The sequence below is a fragment of the Hemitrygon akajei genome, chromosome 13 (genome assembly GCF_048418815.1).
Source record: "Hemitrygon akajei chromosome 13, sHemAka1.3, whole genome shotgun sequence".
NCBI classification, from domain to species: Eukaryota; Metazoa; Chordata; class Chondrichthyes; order Myliobatiformes; family Dasyatidae; genus Hemitrygon; species Hemitrygon akajei.
In genome coordinates this window covers 45,409,127-45,430,453 of record NC_133136.1, presented here as the reverse complement: position 1 = coordinate 45,430,453, position 21,327 = coordinate 45,409,127, and the positions used below count along the sequence as shown (strand labels likewise).

General features: G+C 39.5%; 1 protein-coding gene across 7 annotated transcripts in view; it reads right to left on the bottom strand.

Moving 5' to 3' along the window:
* rgs7bpa (regulator of G protein signaling 7 binding protein a) overlaps positions 1 to 15,298 on the bottom strand; it is a 67,816-nt gene extending 52,518 nt beyond the window's left edge. Inside the window, exons 1-2 of one of the 7 annotated variants that reach the window (XM_073064518.1) lie at positions 14,223 to 15,298; positions 13,276 to 13,442 (exon numbers count right to left, since the gene is read on the bottom strand). In XM_073064518.1, the coding sequence (XP_072920619.1) occupies positions 13,276 to 13,442; positions 14,223 to 14,372 (317 nt within the window). In that variant the 5' untranslated portion in view covers positions 14,373 to 15,298. Of the gene's footprint in view, positions 1 to 13,275; positions 13,443 to 13,739; positions 14,053 to 14,222 lie in introns of those variants that run through there. The other 6 variants (XM_073064517.1, XM_073064519.1, XM_073064520.1 and 3 more) reach the window with 6 other exon arrangements.
* Positions 15,299 to 21,327: the final 6,029 nt, after the last annotated feature.

Sequence of the window (21,327 nt, the reverse complement as noted above, 5' to 3'; positions counted from 1 at the left end):
CGAATGGCCTACTCCTGCACCTATTTTCTGTTTCTATGTAAACTGACAAGCTTTTATCAGGTGACCCCCCTCAGCCTCTGCCACTCTAGACAAAGCAACACAAGTTTGTCCAACATTAGGCCTTTTTTGTTTTCTGCTTTGTGAGTTTTTCTGCATTTTGGATTTGGACTTTGGACTATAGAATCTATTTTTTAGTCATATAGTTTTTACGTTCTCTGTTTTCTCACCCAATCTTATTGATTTTTGTGTGTGGGAAGAAGGATTTGGGTGGGGTGGGCTGGGGTTGATGTGGCTCATTCATTTTGTTCGTTTTTTGTGCAGGAGGACGGATTTGGGGGTTAATGTGCCTGATGATCTACTTTGTTTTTTTGTGTAGGTGAAGGGATTTGGGCGTCGATGTGCCCGTTCTGTTTTTATTTGTTTTTTTCTGCGGGGAGGTGGGATTTAGGGATTGATGATTGCTTTCTTTTCTTTCTTGGTTTCATGGCTATCTGGAGAATTTCCGAGTTGTATACTTTGATAATAAATGAACCTTTGAACCTTATAGCACATGCCCACTCATTCAGGTTACAACTGGGGAAACTTCATCTCTACCCGCTCCACATTCTTCCTGTAATGCAGAACTCCAGATTTGTTCCAACCAGAGTTTATAAAGCTGTGACATAACTTCCTGACTCTTGAACATAATGCATCAACTAATAAAGGCAAGCATGCCATACACTTTCCCCTGTACTCTATCTACCTGTGCAGCCACCTCCAGGGAGCTACGGACTGTAATTTGGGTGGGAATTGTCATACAGGCCATTAGTGCATTGTTTAGTCAGTGTATGAAAAAACTTACTGTATAAATGAAAAGTTTCTCATGCTTTCTCTGGTTCTCTTGCCAATTATCTTTAAGTGTAATGCTTTACAGCACCATCTATTAGAAAATTGGGGTTCAATTCCTGCAGCTGTTGGTAAAGAGTTTGTATGTTCTCACATTGATTTCCTCCAGGTGCTCTGGTCTCCTTCCACATTCCAAAGACATACGGGTTATGGTTTGTAAATTGCAGGCATGCTATGTTGGCACTGAAAGCATGGTGACTCTGTGGATTGGCCCCAGCACATCCTCGGACTGTGTTTATATTTAATTTTTATTTTATTTAGAGAAACAGCATGGAACAGGTCCTTCCGGCCCAACGAGTGGGGCTGCCCAGCACTTACACTAGCCTATTCAAAGGACCATTTATAATGATCAATTAACATACTAACCAGTAGGACTTTGGACTGTAAATAGAAACCAGAGCACCCAGTTTTGGTCATTGATGTAAATGATGCATTTTACTATATGTTTTACTGTACATGTGACAAATAAAACTAATCTTTAAAGTCATTATCTTTAAATCTTTGCCTTCTTGAATAACAACAACAAAAGCTACTTGCCAATCCTGTAGAACCTTGCCTACGGCTAGAGAGGACACAAAGATACTGATCAAGGACCCAGCAATCTCACCTCTTGCCTCCCTCAATAACCTGGGATATATCTCATCAGGCCCTAGAAATTCACTCATCTTAATGTTTCCTTTTTATACCCACCACTTTCAAGTTACTCTTCAATCACTAAGCCACACTTTCATCTCTGTGAGAATTTTTCAATCAAACATTTTTATAAGGAGTCTTTTTTTCACTCAATTCAAAATCACTAACCAAATGTTACTTTATGCAAAAGCTTATAATCTTGGGATTCCTGTCCTTGCGATAAACAATGATTGGTTCATGCAGAATCAAGGATAAGATGTGATCCTTGACGAGCTTCAAACCATTGCAATCTCTTATCTTACTTTGTGATCATATACCTCCTAGAACTTAGTTGCTACCAACCATCATAATCAATGAACATCAATAACATCTGTATCATTATTTTTCTATGATGAATAACGAAAGAAGGTTTTTCCAAGCAGCAGGATTAAGCATCTCTTGCTAAGGATGTGGTAGACTGAGAGAGGAGTTGGGAGATGCAGGTGTATGTGGTGCTCTAAAGCATTCATGAATTATTCATAATGGTATGTTGACACTGAAGGCCAGAAAGGGCTTTCTCACATATTGCAGCTGGCCAGATGTTCTCTTTGGTACCACTGGCCTGTTCCCAGAGCATTCCAACACAATACTGTAAATGGATTAACAGCAAAATCAAAATGCAAGACGGAGGGAGAAATATATGAATGTGTCCTATATTCATGTTAACAAGAGTTGTATCTTATCAATGCTGCAATCAACAGGGAAAAAAAACAGGTTCAATTACTGCAGACACTAAAGGCTGTAGATACAGGAGTCGAGCAGAAAGTAAACATCTAAAAGGTCAAGCAGCATCATTGGAGAGGGAAAGTCATAATAGTAGGTCAATTTCTCTTTCTATAAAATAAAATTCACTATGTAATTCATGTGTGCATAGCTGTTATAATAGAAGTTGTGTGGAAAAGTTACTGGGCTATGTTTTTTTTAAACTAAACTACTAATAAACAACATTGCTGATCTTTTTATTTAATAACCACTTGGCTACCATGTGCATATAAGAATGAAGCATGGTATACCATTGGTACAATTATACAGTGGGATTGAGCCAGGCAAATTATTTAGTGAAAGGATTACTTAAGTAAACCACAGGTAAAGAAACAGCCCAAGGAATACAGAAATTACCATGGAGAAAGTAGCACAAACTGGATTAATTTGTTCACAAAGGCACAGTAGAGGCATGTGGGCAAGAATAAAGCTGGAAGGGTTGCAGGTGGTATACAAAATGCACTTACAATTTTGGCCACATTGACATTTATAATTTTCATATAACTTTACTTATTTATTAATATAAACCTGTCATTTCTGTTAGGAAAAGGCTCATCTTTTCAAACAAACATAAAACATCTATTTATTTCAGGAATTCATTTACTGAGAATTTATTGTTTCTATTTGCATTTATCAGTATATTACACAACATATAAACTATAATTTATAACCATGGCAAGTAAGTTTTTTGATAATTTTTTTCAAAGTACAACAATGCAATTTTCAAAAATCTACAATAAATTCCATTAACGGTCATGACTTACTTCCTCTCAGATTGCTTATTTAAAACAAAGAGCAAAATTATAGAGATTTCACAATATGAAACAAATTGACTTCCACATGAAGTTAACTTGCTCCTCAATGGCACATGCAGGTGTTCAGATTATTAGAAATTTCAGTTACCAAAGTTGAGTTTCTTCCAATAGATGGAGCTCTTACACTTGCAATAACACCTTGGATATAGCAAACTGAAAGTCAGATTTTACACCATGTTACAATACCCTTCATTTGCCTTTTACATAGCAAGACACATTTTTCTTTTTAGAAAAGCCTCTCAATTATACATTTGGATAGGAAATGATTTGACTATTTTTGTTTTGATATGAGATGGCTTCACGCAAAAACTCATTTTGCATATTCCATAACTTATGCAGCTTTTACAATATACTTTGGTAAATGTTTCTTTATTGATATTTAACACTCAAGTAAAGCAGTAACTTTTCCTCAAGTATTAACAAAACATGTTTTGTTTTGTTAGCTCAATAATATTTGAATCCAAAGAGGGCAGCAAAACATATATGGAAAGAAGTAATTAACCAGATAGTGTATCGAATAAAACCTGACAAGTAGAGAAGCAACCATACAATGGAAACCAGAGAACCAAGCCGAGTTGATGGCCAGAAAAATATCTTTTCAAAGACCTGTGTAATGACCTGGGAAAGGTTTCTCTGTTGTGCAGTGTTTGGGTTATGACTAGAGATAACAGGGGCTTTGGAATGTGTGCTGGCCAATGAGGGGAGATGTTTTACTTTCTTGTGTGCCTGAGTGAAGGTTTTGTGGTTTTTTGTTTGGCGGAAGATGGAGAGAGAAGATGCCAGAATGGGGAACAGGATAGAGTGGACTTGGAATGGGGTTGGGAATCGACACTCAGGGGAAATCGATGGAGAACGAACAGACGAGACAACAGTGAGCTCCAACATCGCACATTAGACTGTTTCATGAGAATGGGGCTTTTTTTTTGTTTTCTTTACTAACCCTATAGTCAAATTGAAAATTATAAAGCTCAATTGTTTAATTGCATATCATGTACTGTTTGTTATTTTGTGGTACTGATTTGTAACAGAGGAACACATCATGCAGCATCCACCCAAACAAGATTTCTCAAGTTTGGCCAGGCTGGGGAACTGTCTTCTCCTAGATTAAGCATCTAGCTGAACCTAGGGTCACACCTGTAAAGAGAAACTAAATGGAATGCAGATACAATCATAAAATGGCATAAAATGAAAGAATTCCTTAAACACACCGGAAAGAGAAGGCCATTGGATTATTTACAAAAAGCAAAATGTGCCTATTTTAATAAAAGAGCATGTAATAAATTGGACATCCTCACTACTACAATGTAATTTAGGATTTAGCAAGATGTTTTGGGCTGAACTAGTTCCACCTCCTCACCAGTGCTGAATGAATTAGCATTTTGGTGCAATAGTTTCTATAGATTGATTAATGAAAGATCTGAAGAAAATTAAAATTTGCATATATATTTAAGAGGCAACTTCTGGAATATATTTTTAGTTTTATTCTTTGTATTCTATGAAAGGTGCAATATTATTGGATAATGAGAGACAAGGAGATTCATTCCTGCTACTGGGAACTAAACAAATATTTACGAGGAAAGTTATGTCTCAGCAAATCACATTCTGAAGAAACAAAGCAGGAAACAGAGCATTTAAAATGTGTAGAAGTGTGGTGAATTTAGTATCATGCATTTAGGCAGTGAGTTAGTGATCATCGAAGAAAGTTCAAAGTTAAGACTTAAAGCAGAAATTTAACAAACCTACTTGTAATAAGGGAACAATCTAATTGTGAACAAATTTCCAGCCCTAATGAGCCAGATTTTTAAAAGCAGTTCAAAAATTAACACAATGGCTTACTGAATTCCTATCAGAAAAGGGGACACTGGATTATCAGTTTCAGAGTCACAAATAATAGACCAAAGACTATTTCTGTACATAAAATGATGTTCATAGGATTTGCGAGGAAAATATTGACAGTCATTAGATTATCAGAAAGAATGAATAACTGTTGCTCTTCTGATATTTCCCTATTGACTACAGTATTAGGAAAGGAATGGGAGAATATGCCAATGACTGACTTACAAACAAATGCTTGCCTTTCTAACTCTGCTCCTGTATTAGAATCTCCATGGAGTCCAGAAGCAGAGTGTCATCTTTTTGCAGTTTCTCCACAACTATTCTATGAGTGAGAGGTTAAGTTTCAAGTAATTTATATAAAGCAACACACAGAAAATACTGGAGGAACTCAGCAGTGAAGCAAGTTCCCCCAGTGTTAAACAGGTCTCACCAATGTACAGGAAGCTGCCTATCACCTCCCCCTGGGTCGCTTCCTCCTTCCTTTTCTCTTATGGTCCACTGTCCTCTCCTATCCAATTCCTTCCTCTCCAGACCTTTTTCCTAGCTGGCTTCACCTATCACCTTCTAGCTATTCCCCTTTTCTACCCCCCGTCTTATTATTCTGCCATCTTCCCCCTTCCTTTCCAGTCCTGAAGTAGGGTCTCCACCCAAATTCACTCACCTTGGCCAGAAGATATCAACAAGATGATCAACTGTGGATATATGTTAGTGGCTGAGCATTGTGGATGAACTAAAGAAAAAAAGAATCACCTAAATACTGATAAAATAAATCAACTTTATTGTTATGCTGCAATTTGCAGAATATTAATTTCATCATTAAATATGCAAAGGAAACAAATTATAATACTTCCCCAAAATATTACTGAAAATTTTGGAGAAACATTTCAGCCTTCAAAGAAAACCCTTTAAAGTAAAATCTGTCTGCACAAGGGAATAATTTGCACAATGGATTAAACATGATATAGGGCTTTGAATTTAGTCTCTGAAACTGGACATGGGGATCTTGAAACAGGATTATCATATATCAGTTGCTTCGACTACAAGTAATACTCCAAATTTTTGCTCTTTGTTAATTAATAAAACTGTAGCATACAAACACGCTAATCATGCTGCTCAGTGGCCACACACCTCAGCAGAGGATCTAAACTGTGAAGTCATAGAATTATACAAAATAGAAATAGGCCCTTAGGCCCAACATACCCATGCTGATCATCAAGTATCTGTACCAGTTCCATTTACTAGCAATTGGTCCATAACCTACTATACCTTGGTGATTCAAATGCTCCTCCAGACACTTCTTAAATATTATAAGAGTAGCTGTCTACACAACTTTCTCAGACAATGAATTTGCAGTTTGCAACCACCATCCAGTTAAAAAAAAATTCAGATCCCCTCTGAATCTTTTGTATCAATGCCCTCTGGTCTTAGATACCTCTGCCATGGGAAAAAGTTTCTTACTACTTATCCTATCTATGGCTCTCATAATCTTGTATACCTCTATCAAAGTTCCCCTCAGCTTCCTTTACAACCCCCGCATATCTAGTCTCTTCTTACAATTGAAATGCTTTATCATAGGCAACATCCTGACAAATATGTTTTCCATCCTTTCTAGTGCAATCACATCCTTCCTATAGTCTGACAACCAGAATTGTACACAATATTGGCTAACATCGGATAAAGGTATACAAAAGCTAGATGAACTCAGCAGGTTGGGCAGCATCCGACCTGCTGAGTTCATCCAGCTTTTTTGTACGTCTTGATTTGACCACAGCATCTGCAGTGTACTTTGTGTTTACTAACAGATAAAGGTAGTCAGCAATATGAAAAACCAGCTGCACCATGTAAAGGAGTACCTAAGGAAGGTGGTGTACGCTGTTGTGGAATTCTGTCAGATATGGAATACTACGTACATTATAATGACACAATATGGATGAATGTACTTCCCAAGATTTTCCACCACAGAACTGGAGACCTTGTTAGGGAATAAAGAGCAGGAGAGATGTGATCTTCTCAGATGGCATAAGTCTGGATAGTAATGTAGTCAATGTGAAGTATCAAGACCCACGCACCTGGATCCACACCACAAAAACTTCAAAGACCTCACATCTCTGACTAATGCATTTTCAAATTCCACATTCTGCTGAACTCCTGAAATGCTCAGAACATTGTTTCATTGTTCACTAAAAAACCTAAAGACTTAAACAAGAATAAGATAAACTAAAAAAAGTATACATATTTTAAACAAATTAATATCTTGTCAATTAATTAAAAGCACAAGCATCCAGTGAAATGAAAGCAAATAAGAACTTTGCCAAGCTTACTTTTTAAATGAAAGTTGATCTTCCCATTCAAAAGATATGACAGTTATGGCAGATGGAAAGCCAAATGCATCTGTAATTTTGAGAGTGTCAGAGTACAGAAATGAGTGTAGTTGATATTACCAAGAAGAAGGTGCTTGGGAAGCTGAAAGGTCTGAAGGTAGATAAGTCACCTGGACCAGAAAGACTACTTCCCAAAGTTCTGAAAGAGGTAGCTGAAGAGATTGTGGAGGCATTAGTAATTATCTTTCAATAATCACAAGATTCTGGTATGGTTCTGGAGGACTGGAAAATTGCAAATGTAAATCCACTCTCTAAGAAGGGGAGGGGTTGTGAGGCAGAAGGAAGGAAATTATAGGCCAGTTAGCCTGACTTCAGTGGTTGGGAAGATGTTAGAGTCCACTATTAAGGATGAGGTTTTGGGGTTCTTGGAGGCACATGGTAAAATAGGCAAAAGTCAACATGGGGAAGTCAGTAAGGGGAAATCTTGCCTGACAAGTCTGTTGGAATTCTCTGAGGAAATAGCAGGTAGGATAGATAAATAAGTGTCAGAGAATGTTATTTACTTGGATTCTCAGAAGGCTTTTCACAAAGTGCCACAAATAAGGCTGTTTAACAAGACAAGAGGCTATGTATTAAAGGAAAGATACTAGCATGGGTGAGAAGATTGGATGACTGGCAGGAGGCAAAGAGTGGGAATAAAGGGGGCTTTTCAGGTTGGTTTTTAGTAACTATTGGTGTTCCACAGAGGTTGAGGTTGGGAATGATTTGGATGATGGAATTGATGACTTTGTGGCCAGGTTTGCAGATGATATGAAGGTAGGTGGGGAGGCAGGTAGTGTTGAGGAAGCAAGGGGTCTGTAGAAGGTAGACAGACTGGGAAACTAGGCAAAGAAGTGGCAGGTGGAATATAGTTTAAGGAAGTGTATGATTGTGGACTTTTGGTAGAAGAAATAAAGGTGTAGACTATTTTGTAAATGGAGAGAAAATTCAGAAATCAGAGGTAAAAAGGGTCCTGGGAGTCCTCATGCAGGATTCCCTAAAGGCTAACTTGCAGGTTGAGCTGGTGGTAAGGAAGGCAAATACAATGTTAGCATTCATTTCAAGAGGACTATAATATAAATACAAAGATGAAATCCTGAGGCTTTATAAGGCATTAGTCAAACCACACTTACGTGGTTTCATGTGAAGTTTTGGCTCCCTTATCTAAGAAAAGACATGCTGGTATTGGAGAGGGTCCAGAGGAGATTCATGAGAATGATTCCAGGAATGAAAGGATTAATGTATAACGTATGTTTGATGGCTCTAGGCCTGTATTCACTGGTGTTGAGAACAATGAAGGGAGATCTCATTGCAACTTATCTAATAGTGAAAGGCCTAGATATAGTGGATGTGGAGAGGAGGAAGTCTAAGATAAGGGGACTCAGCCTCAGAATAGAGTGATGTCCATTTAGAACAGAGATGAGGAAGAATTTCTCTAGCCAGAGGATAGTGAATCTGTGGAATTCATTACCACACGCAGGAGGATAAGTCATTGGGTATATTTAAAGCAGAGTTTGATAGGTTCTTGCTTAGTCAGGGAGTTAAAGGTTACAGGTAGAAGCCAGGAGAACGGGGTTGAGAAGGATAATAAATCAGCCATGATGGAATGGGGGAGCAGACTCGATGGGCCAAATGGCCCAAGTCTACTCCCTTGTTTTATGGTCTTGTGGTGCTATGGTCTATCCAGTCCATAGATCAGAAACTCATAGAATGCCTTAACAAGCCCAGGTTAAAAGGTAAGAGGTCTGATGCACACAATATGTGTTCGCATCTTTTATGGTGCAGAATGATAGGCTAATTAGCAGCACATTTTAGTTTAATTTCTATCCATCTGAGCTTGAAAGTAACATTCGTAAGTTCACTTCACTTAGCACATATAACTTACACCACATGTACCCATGGACACTTAGTCAAAGCTGAGTTTTTCATACAAACGTAATTCATAAGTTAATGTTTTTAGATATTATTCAACAACAGATTTGTCCCTCCGTAGCATGATAAGATGGCACGCAAAAGGATCTAACAAAGCTAATCTGTGAGGGGCTGATATGACTGCAAGTTCTTATTCCCCAGAAGTACAATGGCCAGTAGTGGAAAGACCATGTCTGAAGCCTTGCTTAGCAGTTGATCTGAAATAACAGAAGCCGGAATTTTCATATCTGATCTGCTTTCTCACACCCTATTCCTCCTTATTCCATAATCATTCCATAAATTTCATAATCTAAAAGTTGCAGAGAATTACAATTACATCATCTTGTCTCCCTTTACAAGTAGGTAAGAAATTCCGCCTGGCAAGGTAGATTTGTAGAAGCAAGAAGTCACACCACCACTTCATCTGATATACACAGCCATCAGTTCAGCTACAGACACAATATAAATAAGAGGATAGTTTGGAGGTACAATTTGTACTTGGTTCATGTAATCGGCAAGAGCACAGCCGGCATAGGCACTCAAAAGACAAAGTCATATGCATGTTATGCTGTAGGAAAGTTTGATGGAAATCTGCAGGACAGGTTCCATAAGAAGGACAATGAGTGGGCACAATGAAATTTGGTGAAAGGGAAACTTGCATAATTTCTGCATGCAATGTCAAATGCAGAGAGCAGAAGTGCAAATTCTCAATTTGCACTGTGTTTAGATCTTCAGACTCTTATGTTTACTACAGAAATAGAGGGAAATTCAATGAGCATATTTTTGAATCCAATCCTGATCCAGTGTATAATGTCCATGGTCTCAACTTCCATTACAGCACTAGAATTTTAGATCATCCACATCATCATGGAGGTGTATGTAAAACATATGTTCAAAGATCTGTGAGTTATGAAATACTGAAAATTAAATCTTTATATCAAGATGGCACCAACAAAATTCTTTTTGAATAGAAAAGATTATTTAACAACTTCAACTTCTGTCTCTATACATTTGTTTTAATTAAAACTACTACTTGTTAGTGGCTTTGGTAAAAAAAAATTAAAGCTCATAAAATTATAAATTTCACAATCTCAGTTTCCAGCTATTCAGTGTAATCTCTGTGTAATATGGAAATTCAACGGCCAAGTTGTACACAATAAATTCACACAAATAACAACGTGATAATCTGCTTTTGTGTTGTCGGTTGATGGAAAATGGATTGGATATTAAGGATGTTTCTCTTATTCTTTGTAATGCTGAGTATTCACTTGAGGGAGAAAATAACATTAATTTTACACCTACCATAAAAAATAGCTCTTCTATAAGTTCAACCTACCCTCTGTATTGCCTTGGTCTAGACTTTTGTGCACAAGGCTTTTAAGTGAAGTACTTTCAAACATTACACAGTAATTTTTTTTTCCAAAATGTTTATACAGAATACAGTGCCAGTGACAATACACAAACAGATGTGAGATGAATGAACATATTTTTAATGATTGTGGCAACCCGAGACAAAAATGTTAACTGAGGACCTAGAAGAATTCTTTGATAGAAACTGGCTTGGATTTTAAAGTTTCTACTGGAACCACTGTAACAGGCAACTGGGATTCTGGCTTGACAACACTAATGAAGGCTCAATAAGCATTGACAGTCGTCTGTCAAGTTCTTGAACAATGAATGGTATTAAACAATTTAAAGACAAGAGAGAAGAGAAATCATGCCAAAGCTTGTGTATGTTGTCATCCAATATCTACATACAACATTGTAGTTGTTGTCTGGCTGATTTAAACCATATTCAGTAGTGAATCATTTGAACGTTTTAACGTCTTTAAAAAAATCAGCTCCCCAACCAAATAAATGACATTGCAGCCACTTAACAACTCTGATGTAGCATTTCTACTTTTTACTAAATTTGCAGTTTAGTATGAATCCTAAACTGCAGATTAACATTTGAGCAGAGGTTAAGTTTACACCAGACCAAGGACAAACTGGCAGTATGATTAAGAACATAGAACAAAACGCATAATGTAAGCACTTTGGCCCATGAAGCTGTGATGACCTTTTAACCCACTCCAAAATCATTCTAATGCTTTCCTTCCACACAGCCCTCCATTTTTCTTTTATCCATGTGCATATCTAAGAGTCTTTTAATTGCCCTTAGCCACCACCTCTAGCAGCATGTTCCACATATCCACCAGTATCTGTATAAAAATCCTATATCTGGCATTCCCCCCACCCAATACTTTGTGCCAATCACCTGAAAATGATGCCTTCTCCACACAGCCAAGTTTCCATTCATCCCTTGCCTCCTGACTGTCTGAAAAAGCCTACCACGGAAAGCCCTGTTGAACAGTGTACTAAAATCCATATACATATCCAGTGCACTGCCTTTATCAGTTAGTTGTCACTTCCTTGAAGAATTCATTCAGGCTTATAAGGTATGACCTGCCCGTCACAAAGCCAGCAGTAATCTTCTACCTAAGAATCCTCTTCAGTAGTATGCTCACCACTGATGTAAGACTCACTGGTCTGAAATCCCCAGGATTAGTCCTCTCACTGTTCTTGAACAAAAGAGTAATATATGCCCTCCTCCAATATTCTGGTACTATTCCTGTGGCCAGTGAGGAAACAAAAATCTCTTGAAAGAGACCAAGAAGCAGTCTCTTTCAAAATATATTCCAGGAGAATTAGTATTTAACTGCTAAAAGTTAATTATCTAATCATAGGTTAATTTATTAGATGATAATTTAACCATTAGCTCCAATTGGTCATTTGTGTATCTCTTCTTGCTTATATCCTGGGGACACAAACAAACTTGATTGTGTTCATATCTGGTTCAAACTTTCTACTCATCCATTTTGAATGGCTGGCCAGAGGTTCTGATTTCCTGAAAATGTAATTTCTCATAGTAGTTCAACAGGATGGGGTGAAATTAATGTTGGCAGGAGTACAAAGTGAACCCACAGCAAAGGGACTTAAAGTGTGCATTCCAATATTTTCTCCATTGTAAATCAACAGAAAGAAAATGGAAACTACCCACTAAACAGTCAGACTCTTCACAGTTCTGTTCTGCTGACATGACTAGCACAACTATAACCAGCCCCCCACTCCTCACTTGGGCTTAAATCATGTCTCTATAGGAATGAGGTTTATATAAAATATTTCAACAAGCAACCAAGTTCACTGTTACTTATCTTTAAAAAATTGCTAATCTTTTCTCTATAGAAGTTAGCAACAATTTGGTTTTTACAAATTTCCTCAGAATTGGAAATATGGCTTCTTATCAAGTGAAAACCAAAGTGTAACTTCAAAATATTAGATAGAGGGAAGGGGAGGCTGCTGAAGTGAATCCTGCTAATTCAGTGGTTTCTTCACGAGTCCTTTCAGGAGTAGCCACCCAACTGGTACAGCGGAGACGCTTACAGTTTTCCTTTCATTCGGTATTGGGGTTCTTAGTATCTATTGGGCAAGTAGAAAAAGCAAACGGGATCCTATTTAAAATTTACAATGAAGTTCAATTGACGCACTAAAACAACTCCACGGCTTTTGGAGGTCGCACAGCATAGAATTCAAAAAGTTACAACGAAATTACAATTTAATGCTGGTAACTCTGGGATTGGTTCAGCCATGTCTGCTTGCACAACAATTATAATAACCGCCGGGAGAAAATAAATGTGACTTCGCCACTTACACACTATGTAAATTTCTTACTTCGGGAGATGCCGGCGTTCTTTTTGAGTGCAATGCACGTAGCAAAAGTGTGACCGACTATGGCGGGTTCAACTTCTCCAAGAGGAAGTTGCCATTCGAAAGGGAGACAGACACGGAATTTGCTAGTTGAAATAATGGTGATTTGATTTAAGTGCAAATCATTCTGTAATAAAACTATTAAATGGTAAAGCTCTAGAATATGTTCATGGGTTAACGGGTATCGCGTAGTCAACATTTGATATAAACATCCTCTATCGGCAAGTTTGTTCATAAAGTTCAGCGTTGATATTTGAGGAGGCGACTTTGGTTTAGAGCTCACTCACCCCGAGATTGCCGAGAGTTTTTGATGTGCGCATTGTGCCATCTCACAACCCTTGGTCCGCGTCTTCTGCATTTCAGATCGCAAGGACGGACAATCCACGGAGGCATCTCCAATGGAAATGACCAGTTCACGGTAAAGGGCAACTTGGGTGTTAAAGTCTTGCACCATCTGAAAAAAAATCTCTTGGTCATTGCCTTGAAAAGTTTGCCATAGTTTCTCTAAAAAAAAGAGCGGCGGAATAAGATTCGAAAAAAAAATTAAAGATCGGCACTGGCTACTACTTCAGCTGGAAAGAAAATCTGAAGGTCAGTCGTGGGACAGCCATTCACTTCGTCTGCGAAAATGCATTATTGTGTATGCATACACTCCCATGCTATAATACAGTGAATAAATAGCAACATTACCACTGCACCAACAATCGCGACCCCTTAAAATACTTTAAAAATGTAACTCTATTAATTGTACCTGTCCAGCTTCCATCTGAGCCGCAGATCAGTGCAACCACAGCAAATAAGTCTGACTAGTTTCTGGTGTAGGATCAGTAAATCGGCACCGTGTTGGTAAAGGAAAACATGTTCGCTCTTTTTAGGAATGATACACCCATAACAAACAATTCTGTTTACATGGATACTTAATTAAAACGCCAAGGTTGATTTTAGTTAACGCAGAGAGAAGGGACTTGAGTCTTTAGGCACGGGAATACCACTTAGTATTCAGTAAAGCACTTCAGCAGGCAACGAGCTCACATGCAATAGAAAAGATAAGACGGTGCCATAAATAGACGCGTCAGAATAACACTGACATTCAGTCATCATTCAGGCCATTGCTCCACATTAACAAATATGGTCGTGCATTTGCACGTGATCAAAATTGGAAGTAGTTTTGATGGGGAAAGGGGAGTGTCAATGTGGATTTTAAAATGTTCTGTGTTCAGTAGTTCGTACTTACCATCCTACACTCGTCCAGTGCTCGGAAGGACTTAGCGGCGCTCTCTGAGCTGCCTCTCCGCTCCGCTTCTCTGTATTGCGCCTTCCCGAGGTGAAGGATGGATCCGGGCGACTTGGGGCGGATTTTGCGCCCATTCAGTGCAGAACTCATGCATACACATCCAAGATAAACTGGTCTTCGCTCGGGGTGAGGCAGGTTGCAACGGATCGCGCTCTCCGGGAAAGAAATGGGCTCTCAAAATGCAAGAAAATTGATGCTTTCTCTATTTTTCCCTCTAGCCTCCCCTACATAACATTGAGCCTGCAAAGCGGGCGCTGGCTTTCGTCTTTCAACATGCTTCAGAGTCACCACTATCTAGGATCAGACGAAATATCCTAGTGTTAACATGCTCCATACTGTTTGGGATGATGATTTCATCGGGCAGAAATTCACATCTCGAAGATTTAGGAGTTTCCATTAAGAATTTGTCGAATGCAGAAATCTTATGTGAGAACGATCTCGCTTTTAATTCTCCCAAGATAGACAGTCACAACGGTTTTTTTATTTCACTTTTTTTTGGAAAAAAAATCGAAGGTTCCAGGTGGGTTGGAAGTGGCTGTAGTCGTTTTCTCTAATCCTAAGTATTTCCGAATGGCCTTTGTGCTGTTCCAACCTTGGTGAAAATACGAAGCGCAGGAATCAGCCAGGCTGACGTGAATAGCGACACAACAATTGATAGGACAGGAATATTAATACAACGCCAAGAGCTGGATCTTGCTGTTTCGACACCGAACCAAGGAAACATGAAACGGCATCGGCAATACCTCAACACGATGTCTTAACCATGACGCGTTCAGATGTTAGGAAGGCAAGTGGCGTGGCAATAAAATAGAACAATTTCCTTGACGCGAAGCATTGACCTCTATGTATAGGATGTGACTCCGGTTTACTTCAGTAAAACAATCATTCCCTTTACCTTAGAAACAAGCTTTCATGGAAGCTTCAGTTGTACATTAACAGTACCACGCCATTAAGCCAAACAGGAAATAAAAATATGCGATATCACACCTGTTCTATATAGCGTAATTTTGTGAAACGTGGTTACATGAAAACCTCAAATGCTTATTCCCGAAAAGAAATATAGAGAAATTCTTAAGGAGAAACAGTGCGAAAAAATATTATTGTTGTTACTACAGTTGATACCGTAACGAGCTCATTGCGCTCGTTAAAAATATTTTCTCGGAGATCTTAATCCATTGGTAGGAATCCGGTAAACACCTGTTAAAGTATCTGTACAAAAAGCTCAGAGGCAGTCATTTCTGCCCAGATATCTCAGGGAAAGGTTTGCTTCAATTGATAGCCATTATAATCTTGCTCATTCTGCAGCGTGAACAACGAGGATACCAGAACGCATAGCAATAATCTGAGAATGAATAAACAATATCCCAGTGAAAATAGCTTTTCTCTCTTTTCCAGTTCTAACAAAGTGTCTTCGACCTGAAACACCGTTTCTCTTTCAACAATTGCTGCCTGACCTGCCTGAGTGTTTCCGGCATCTTCTGTTTTTAGAACTGTATCTGAATGGCAGCTAGACACCAAGAGCAATAAAATGATGAATGAAGATCAAATAAAAGGCATGCATGAATAGCTTGTATTTCTAAGTACATTTTGCTAACATATTCTGACTAGTATTGCAACTAGATTAACATTATGACACGTGAAAGGTGAAGCTGGAGAAGAAGGGCCTTAGAGAGAGGGAGTAAGTGAGTTCTGGCTCGTCTGTTGTCGTGACTTTTTTTTCCCCTCAGAAAGCCGAAATAGACTATTTTGTTCATTGTATCCATACCTGTTCTTGTAAACGCATATTCAATTAATCTCATTACTTTACCAGAGCTATGCACAATGAGTTTCACTGATATTATTGGATTTCTGCAATATTGCTCAATGTTCATCCTTTTTGCATGTGACATCATTGTACGCCAAGAGCGCTGACACTTATGACCTTGCTGGAAGCCAATGTACAGGAAAGAAAGGAACAATGAACACATTTGGGACAAAAACCCCCCAGAAAATGCTGGAAAGGTTTAGCAGTTCAGGCAGCATCTGTGGTTAAAAAAAGGGCCAATGTTTCGTCAGAACTGGGAAAGAGATGTAATCTAGTTTTCAAGAGGAGAGAGGAGGGCTAGGGAAGGGTGAATAATTTCAGATTATTCGTTGTATAGAACATCTCAATTGTTTAAAGTACAAATCAGTTTTGTCAATATTGCTTGCTCAGTTATTTGAAGTCAGTGTCCACTGGTATTATAAGATAGCAGTCAGCATCAGAAGGTACAAAGGGATGAGAAACTATAGATCAATTGCAATGCAGTTTGATCAATGGATCGAATAGGAAGAATAATAAAATAAATAAGAAAGAAAATACAAACAGAACTTTCTAAACCAAGGTCAAGGGTTTAGACCTTGTGACCAGTGATTTAACATGAACAGTCCATGAAGCTTTAGAAATCACCACAGGAAGATTTCATCCATTTCTAGCACCAACAGACTAAGAAGTTTATTCCCCTGACTATTTCCCACCTCTGGTCTCTCAAGCTCCCCCATCACCTCTTGGGTCCTTGGAACCTCCATCTTCTTCCCACTCTATCTACCTTGAACACTCTAACCTCTGATGCCACCAACTCTCTTCCCCACTCTGATATCAGCTCTAATTCCTGCTCTGTCTTCACCATTCCCTCTAATTAACCTTCCTTTCTCTGAGGTAGAATGTTCAGTCCTCAACAAGGACCTTCCTTTGTCCCCCTTCACCCACACCTCAGTGAGTTCCGTGCCAGCCATGATGCCGAGTTCTTCCATCACCTCTGTCTCCAAGCTGACTTCTTTGGCCAGAGTTCCTCACCCCACACCAATGACCTCTTCTGCTGTCTCCAACCCTGCTCCTCTTCTTGACCCCTCTCTGGTTCTCTGACTACTCTGGATCCTTTCATATCTAATTGCCAATGAGACACCAACCATTTTGGCTTCAGCACACCTTTCTGTTCTTAAAACCTTACCTCCTCCTTTAATGGTGAGGTTTTAATTGGTGCGGAGAGAGTGGAAGAATGTGAACACATTGTCCTCCACTCTCTATGCACCAATTTCAACCAAACCATCAAACCCACAAACATAGGGCGTGCTTTTGTAGTGTGACTGATTGACCTTTACCTTGCTGAGGATAGGCAACAACTCTCATTCACCTCCTCTTACTTACCACTTGAAAAGGACCCACTCAGGACCATCAGAATATCTGACACCATCACAAACCGTACCAACTCTGAAGATCTCCCATCCACAGTCACCAACCTCTTAGTTCCCTTACTCCACACTGTTTGTTTCTATCTCCTACCCAAGATCCACAAATCTAACTGTCTGGGTAGGCCCATTGTCTCTCCCTGACCCAGCTCCACTCAAGTTGTGTTCGTGTACCTTGACTCTACTTTATTCCCCTTGTTTCAGTCCCTTCTTATCTACAGTATATCCATGACACTTCACATGCTCTTGATCTCCTCAACAACTTTCAATTCCCTAGTCCTGATCACTTGATTTTCACTATGGCCATTCAGTCTCCATACACTTCTATGTCCTACCAAAAAGGCCTTAAATCTATTTTGACAAAAGACCCAACCAGTTCCCTTTCACCACCACCGTCCTCTGGCTGGAAGAAATGGTCCTCACCCTCAAATATTTCTCCTTTGGCTCCTTCCACTTTTTCCAAACTCATGGAGTAGCCATGGACATCTGCATGGCTCCAATTCTGCCTGCCTTTTTATTGGCTGTGTGAAAGTCCATGTTCCAAGCCTTCCCTGGTATTGCTCCACAACTCTTTCTGCACTACATTGATGACTGCATTGGTGCTGCCTCATGCACCTTGCCGAGCTTGTCAATTTCATCAACTTTGCCTCCAACTTGTACCCTGCCCTTGAATTCACACAGTCCATTTCTGACACCACTCTCCCCTTTTTTTAATCTCTGTCTCGATCACTGGATACAAACTGCTTCTATAAACCCACCAATTCGCACCGCTATCTTGACCATACCTTTTTCCACCATGTCTCCTGTAAAAATAACATTCCTTTTTCTCAGTTCCTTTGTCTCTGTCACCCAGGATGAGGCTTTCCTTTCCAGAACATCAGGATCTCACCTGCATTTCCTCTATTTCCTAAACACCAGCGCTCACCCATCTTCCCGCCGCTTTGAAAGGGATAGAGTTCCTCTTATTCTCATCTACCAACCCATGAGGCTCCACATGATTCTCCACAAACTGTATCATCTTCAATGGGATTCTATCACCAAACACATTTGACCTCCTCTGCACTCTCCACCTACAGGAATCACACCCTCCATGATTCCCTTGTCCATTCGTCCCTTCCCAGTAATCTCCCTCCTGGCACTTATCCCTGCAGGTGGCGGAAATGCTACACCAACATATTCACCTCAATTCAGGGCTTCAACAGTCCTTCCAGGTGAGGCAATACTTCACATGTGAATCTGTTGGGGTTGTCTACTGTATCGGGTGCTCCCAATGCAGACTCCTCTATCTTGGGGAGACCCAACGTAGAATGGAGACCATTTTGTTGAGCACCTCAGTTCCACTCGCAAAAAGCAGAACTCCTATCCCATTGTCATTCCGACATAATCATAAAAAATTACAGCACAGAAACAGTCTCTTCAGCCCATCAAGTCCTTGCTGAACTATTTAAATTGCCTAGTCCCATTGATCTGCATTCAGACCATAGGTCTCCATACCCTACCATCCATTTACCGATCCAAACTTCTCCGAAATGTTGAAATAGGGTTTGCATGAACCACTTGAGCGAGCAGTTTTTTCCACACTCTCACAACCCTCTCAGTGAAGAAATATCCCCCCATGTTCATCTTAAACTTTTCATCTTTCACCTTTAACCCATGACCTCTCAATCTCACCCAATCTCAGTGGAAAATGTCTGCTTGCATCTACCCTTGTTTTTATCCCTCATAATTTTATACACCTCTATTAAATCTCCCATCGATCTTCTACATTCCAAGCTATTCAATCTTTCCTTGTAACTCAGGTCCTCTAGTCCTGGCAACATTCTTGTAAATTTCCTCTGTGCTCTTTCAACCTTATTTGCATCTTTCTTGTAGGTAGGTGACCAAAACTAAACCCAGTACTCTAAATTAGGTTTCACCAACTCCTTATACAACTTCTATATAATATTCCATCTCCTATAAACACTTCAATTTAAGATGGCCAATGTGCCAAAAACTTTCTTTACAACCATTCTTACCTGTGCTGGCACTTTCAATGAATTATTCCCAGACCCTTTTGTTGTACAGCACTCCACAGTGCCCTATATTCACAGTGTAAGACTTATCCTGATTGGTCTTGCCAAAGTGCAACACCCGCCACTTGTTTGCATTAAATCCACCTGCCGTTTTTCAGCCCAGTTTTCCAACTTGTCCAGATCCTGCTACAAGCTCTGATTATCTTCCTCACTGTCTACTACACTCCCAATCTTGTTTTTTTGCCACAAATTTGCTGATCCAGTTAATCACATTATCATTTTGATCATTGATATACAAGACAAACAATAATGGATCCAGCACCGATCCCTGAGGCACTCTATCAGTCACAGGCCCCCAGTCAGAGAGGCATGCAACTAAAGGCAATGTCTAATCCAATTTACTACCTGATCTTCAATGCCAAGTGACTGAACTTTCTTGACTAACCTTCCATATGGGACCTTATTAAATGCATTGCTGAAGTCCATCATCAACTTTCCTTGCCTTCATCAACTTTCCTGGTAAAGTCCTTAAAATACCATATAAGATTGGTTAGATACGATTTAACATGTAATACCTATGCCGACTATCCGTAATCAGTCCCTATCTGTCCAAATACTTACATGCAGTCCCTTAAAATACCATCCAAATGTTTCCACTACTAATGTCAAGCTCGCTGGCGGTTTTAGAGCCTTTCTCAAACAGCAGAACAACATTAGTTATCCTCCAATCCTCTGGCACATCACCTGTCATTAATTATAATTTAAATATCGCTGCATTTTCTGCACTTGACTCCCACAGGGCCCAATGTCAATCTGTGGCCTCCTCTTCTGCTAACCTGAGGCCACTCTCAGGTTAGAGGAACAACACCTCATATTCCGTCTAGGTAGCCTCTAACTTGATGGCATGAACATCGATTTCTCTAACTTTTGGTAATTTTTTTACCCTTCCCCCTTCTTCATTTCTCCCACTCTAGCATTTTACCTTTTCCTCCCCACCTGCCTATCACCTCCACCTGGTGCCCATCCTCCATCCCTCTCTATCTCATAATCCACTCTCTTTTCTTACTTCCTTCTCCTCCTCCTCCCCTACCACCTGGCCTCACCCATCACCTTCTAGTTTGTCTTCATCCCCCTTCCCCCACCTTCTTATTCTGGAATCTTCCCCTTCCTTTCCAGTCCCAATATAGTGTCTCAGTCTGAAACGTCAACTGTTTTATTCATTTCCCTAGATGCTGCCTAACCTGCTGAGTTCCTCCAGCATTTTGCATGTGTTGCTCTAGGGACTGCAAAGTTGATCACACTTATGTATCTTCAGAGATCACGAGCCAGAAATTTAAAAACTGAATCTCAATAGCATTTGAATCCCTTTTAAAGCAAATATTGGGACTCATGCAAGGGATTAAGGTTGATGTAGATAGAACAAAGAACAATGCAGGTCAGGAATAGACTGCTCTGTCCTCGATGTTGTACTGAACTAATTAAGCCACTGACACCTGTTTCCCTCTGGCCGCACATATAGCTCCATTATTTGCATATTTATGTGTCTATCTTATAGCCTTTTTAATGCCTCAGTTGTTTCTGTCTCCACCACCACACCCCTGGCAGCACGTTTGCAGAACCCACCACCTACTTTGGCCTGCACATCTCTTGTGAACCTTTTCCCTCTCACATTAAATGCATATCCTCTGGTATTAGCCATTGCAACTCTAGGGAAAAATATCAGCTGCCTACTGTATCTGTGCCTCTCATAATTTGATAAACTTAGGTCTCCCCTTGCCTCTGCTGGTACAGAGGAAACAACCCTAGTTTGTTCTGTCTCTCTTTAT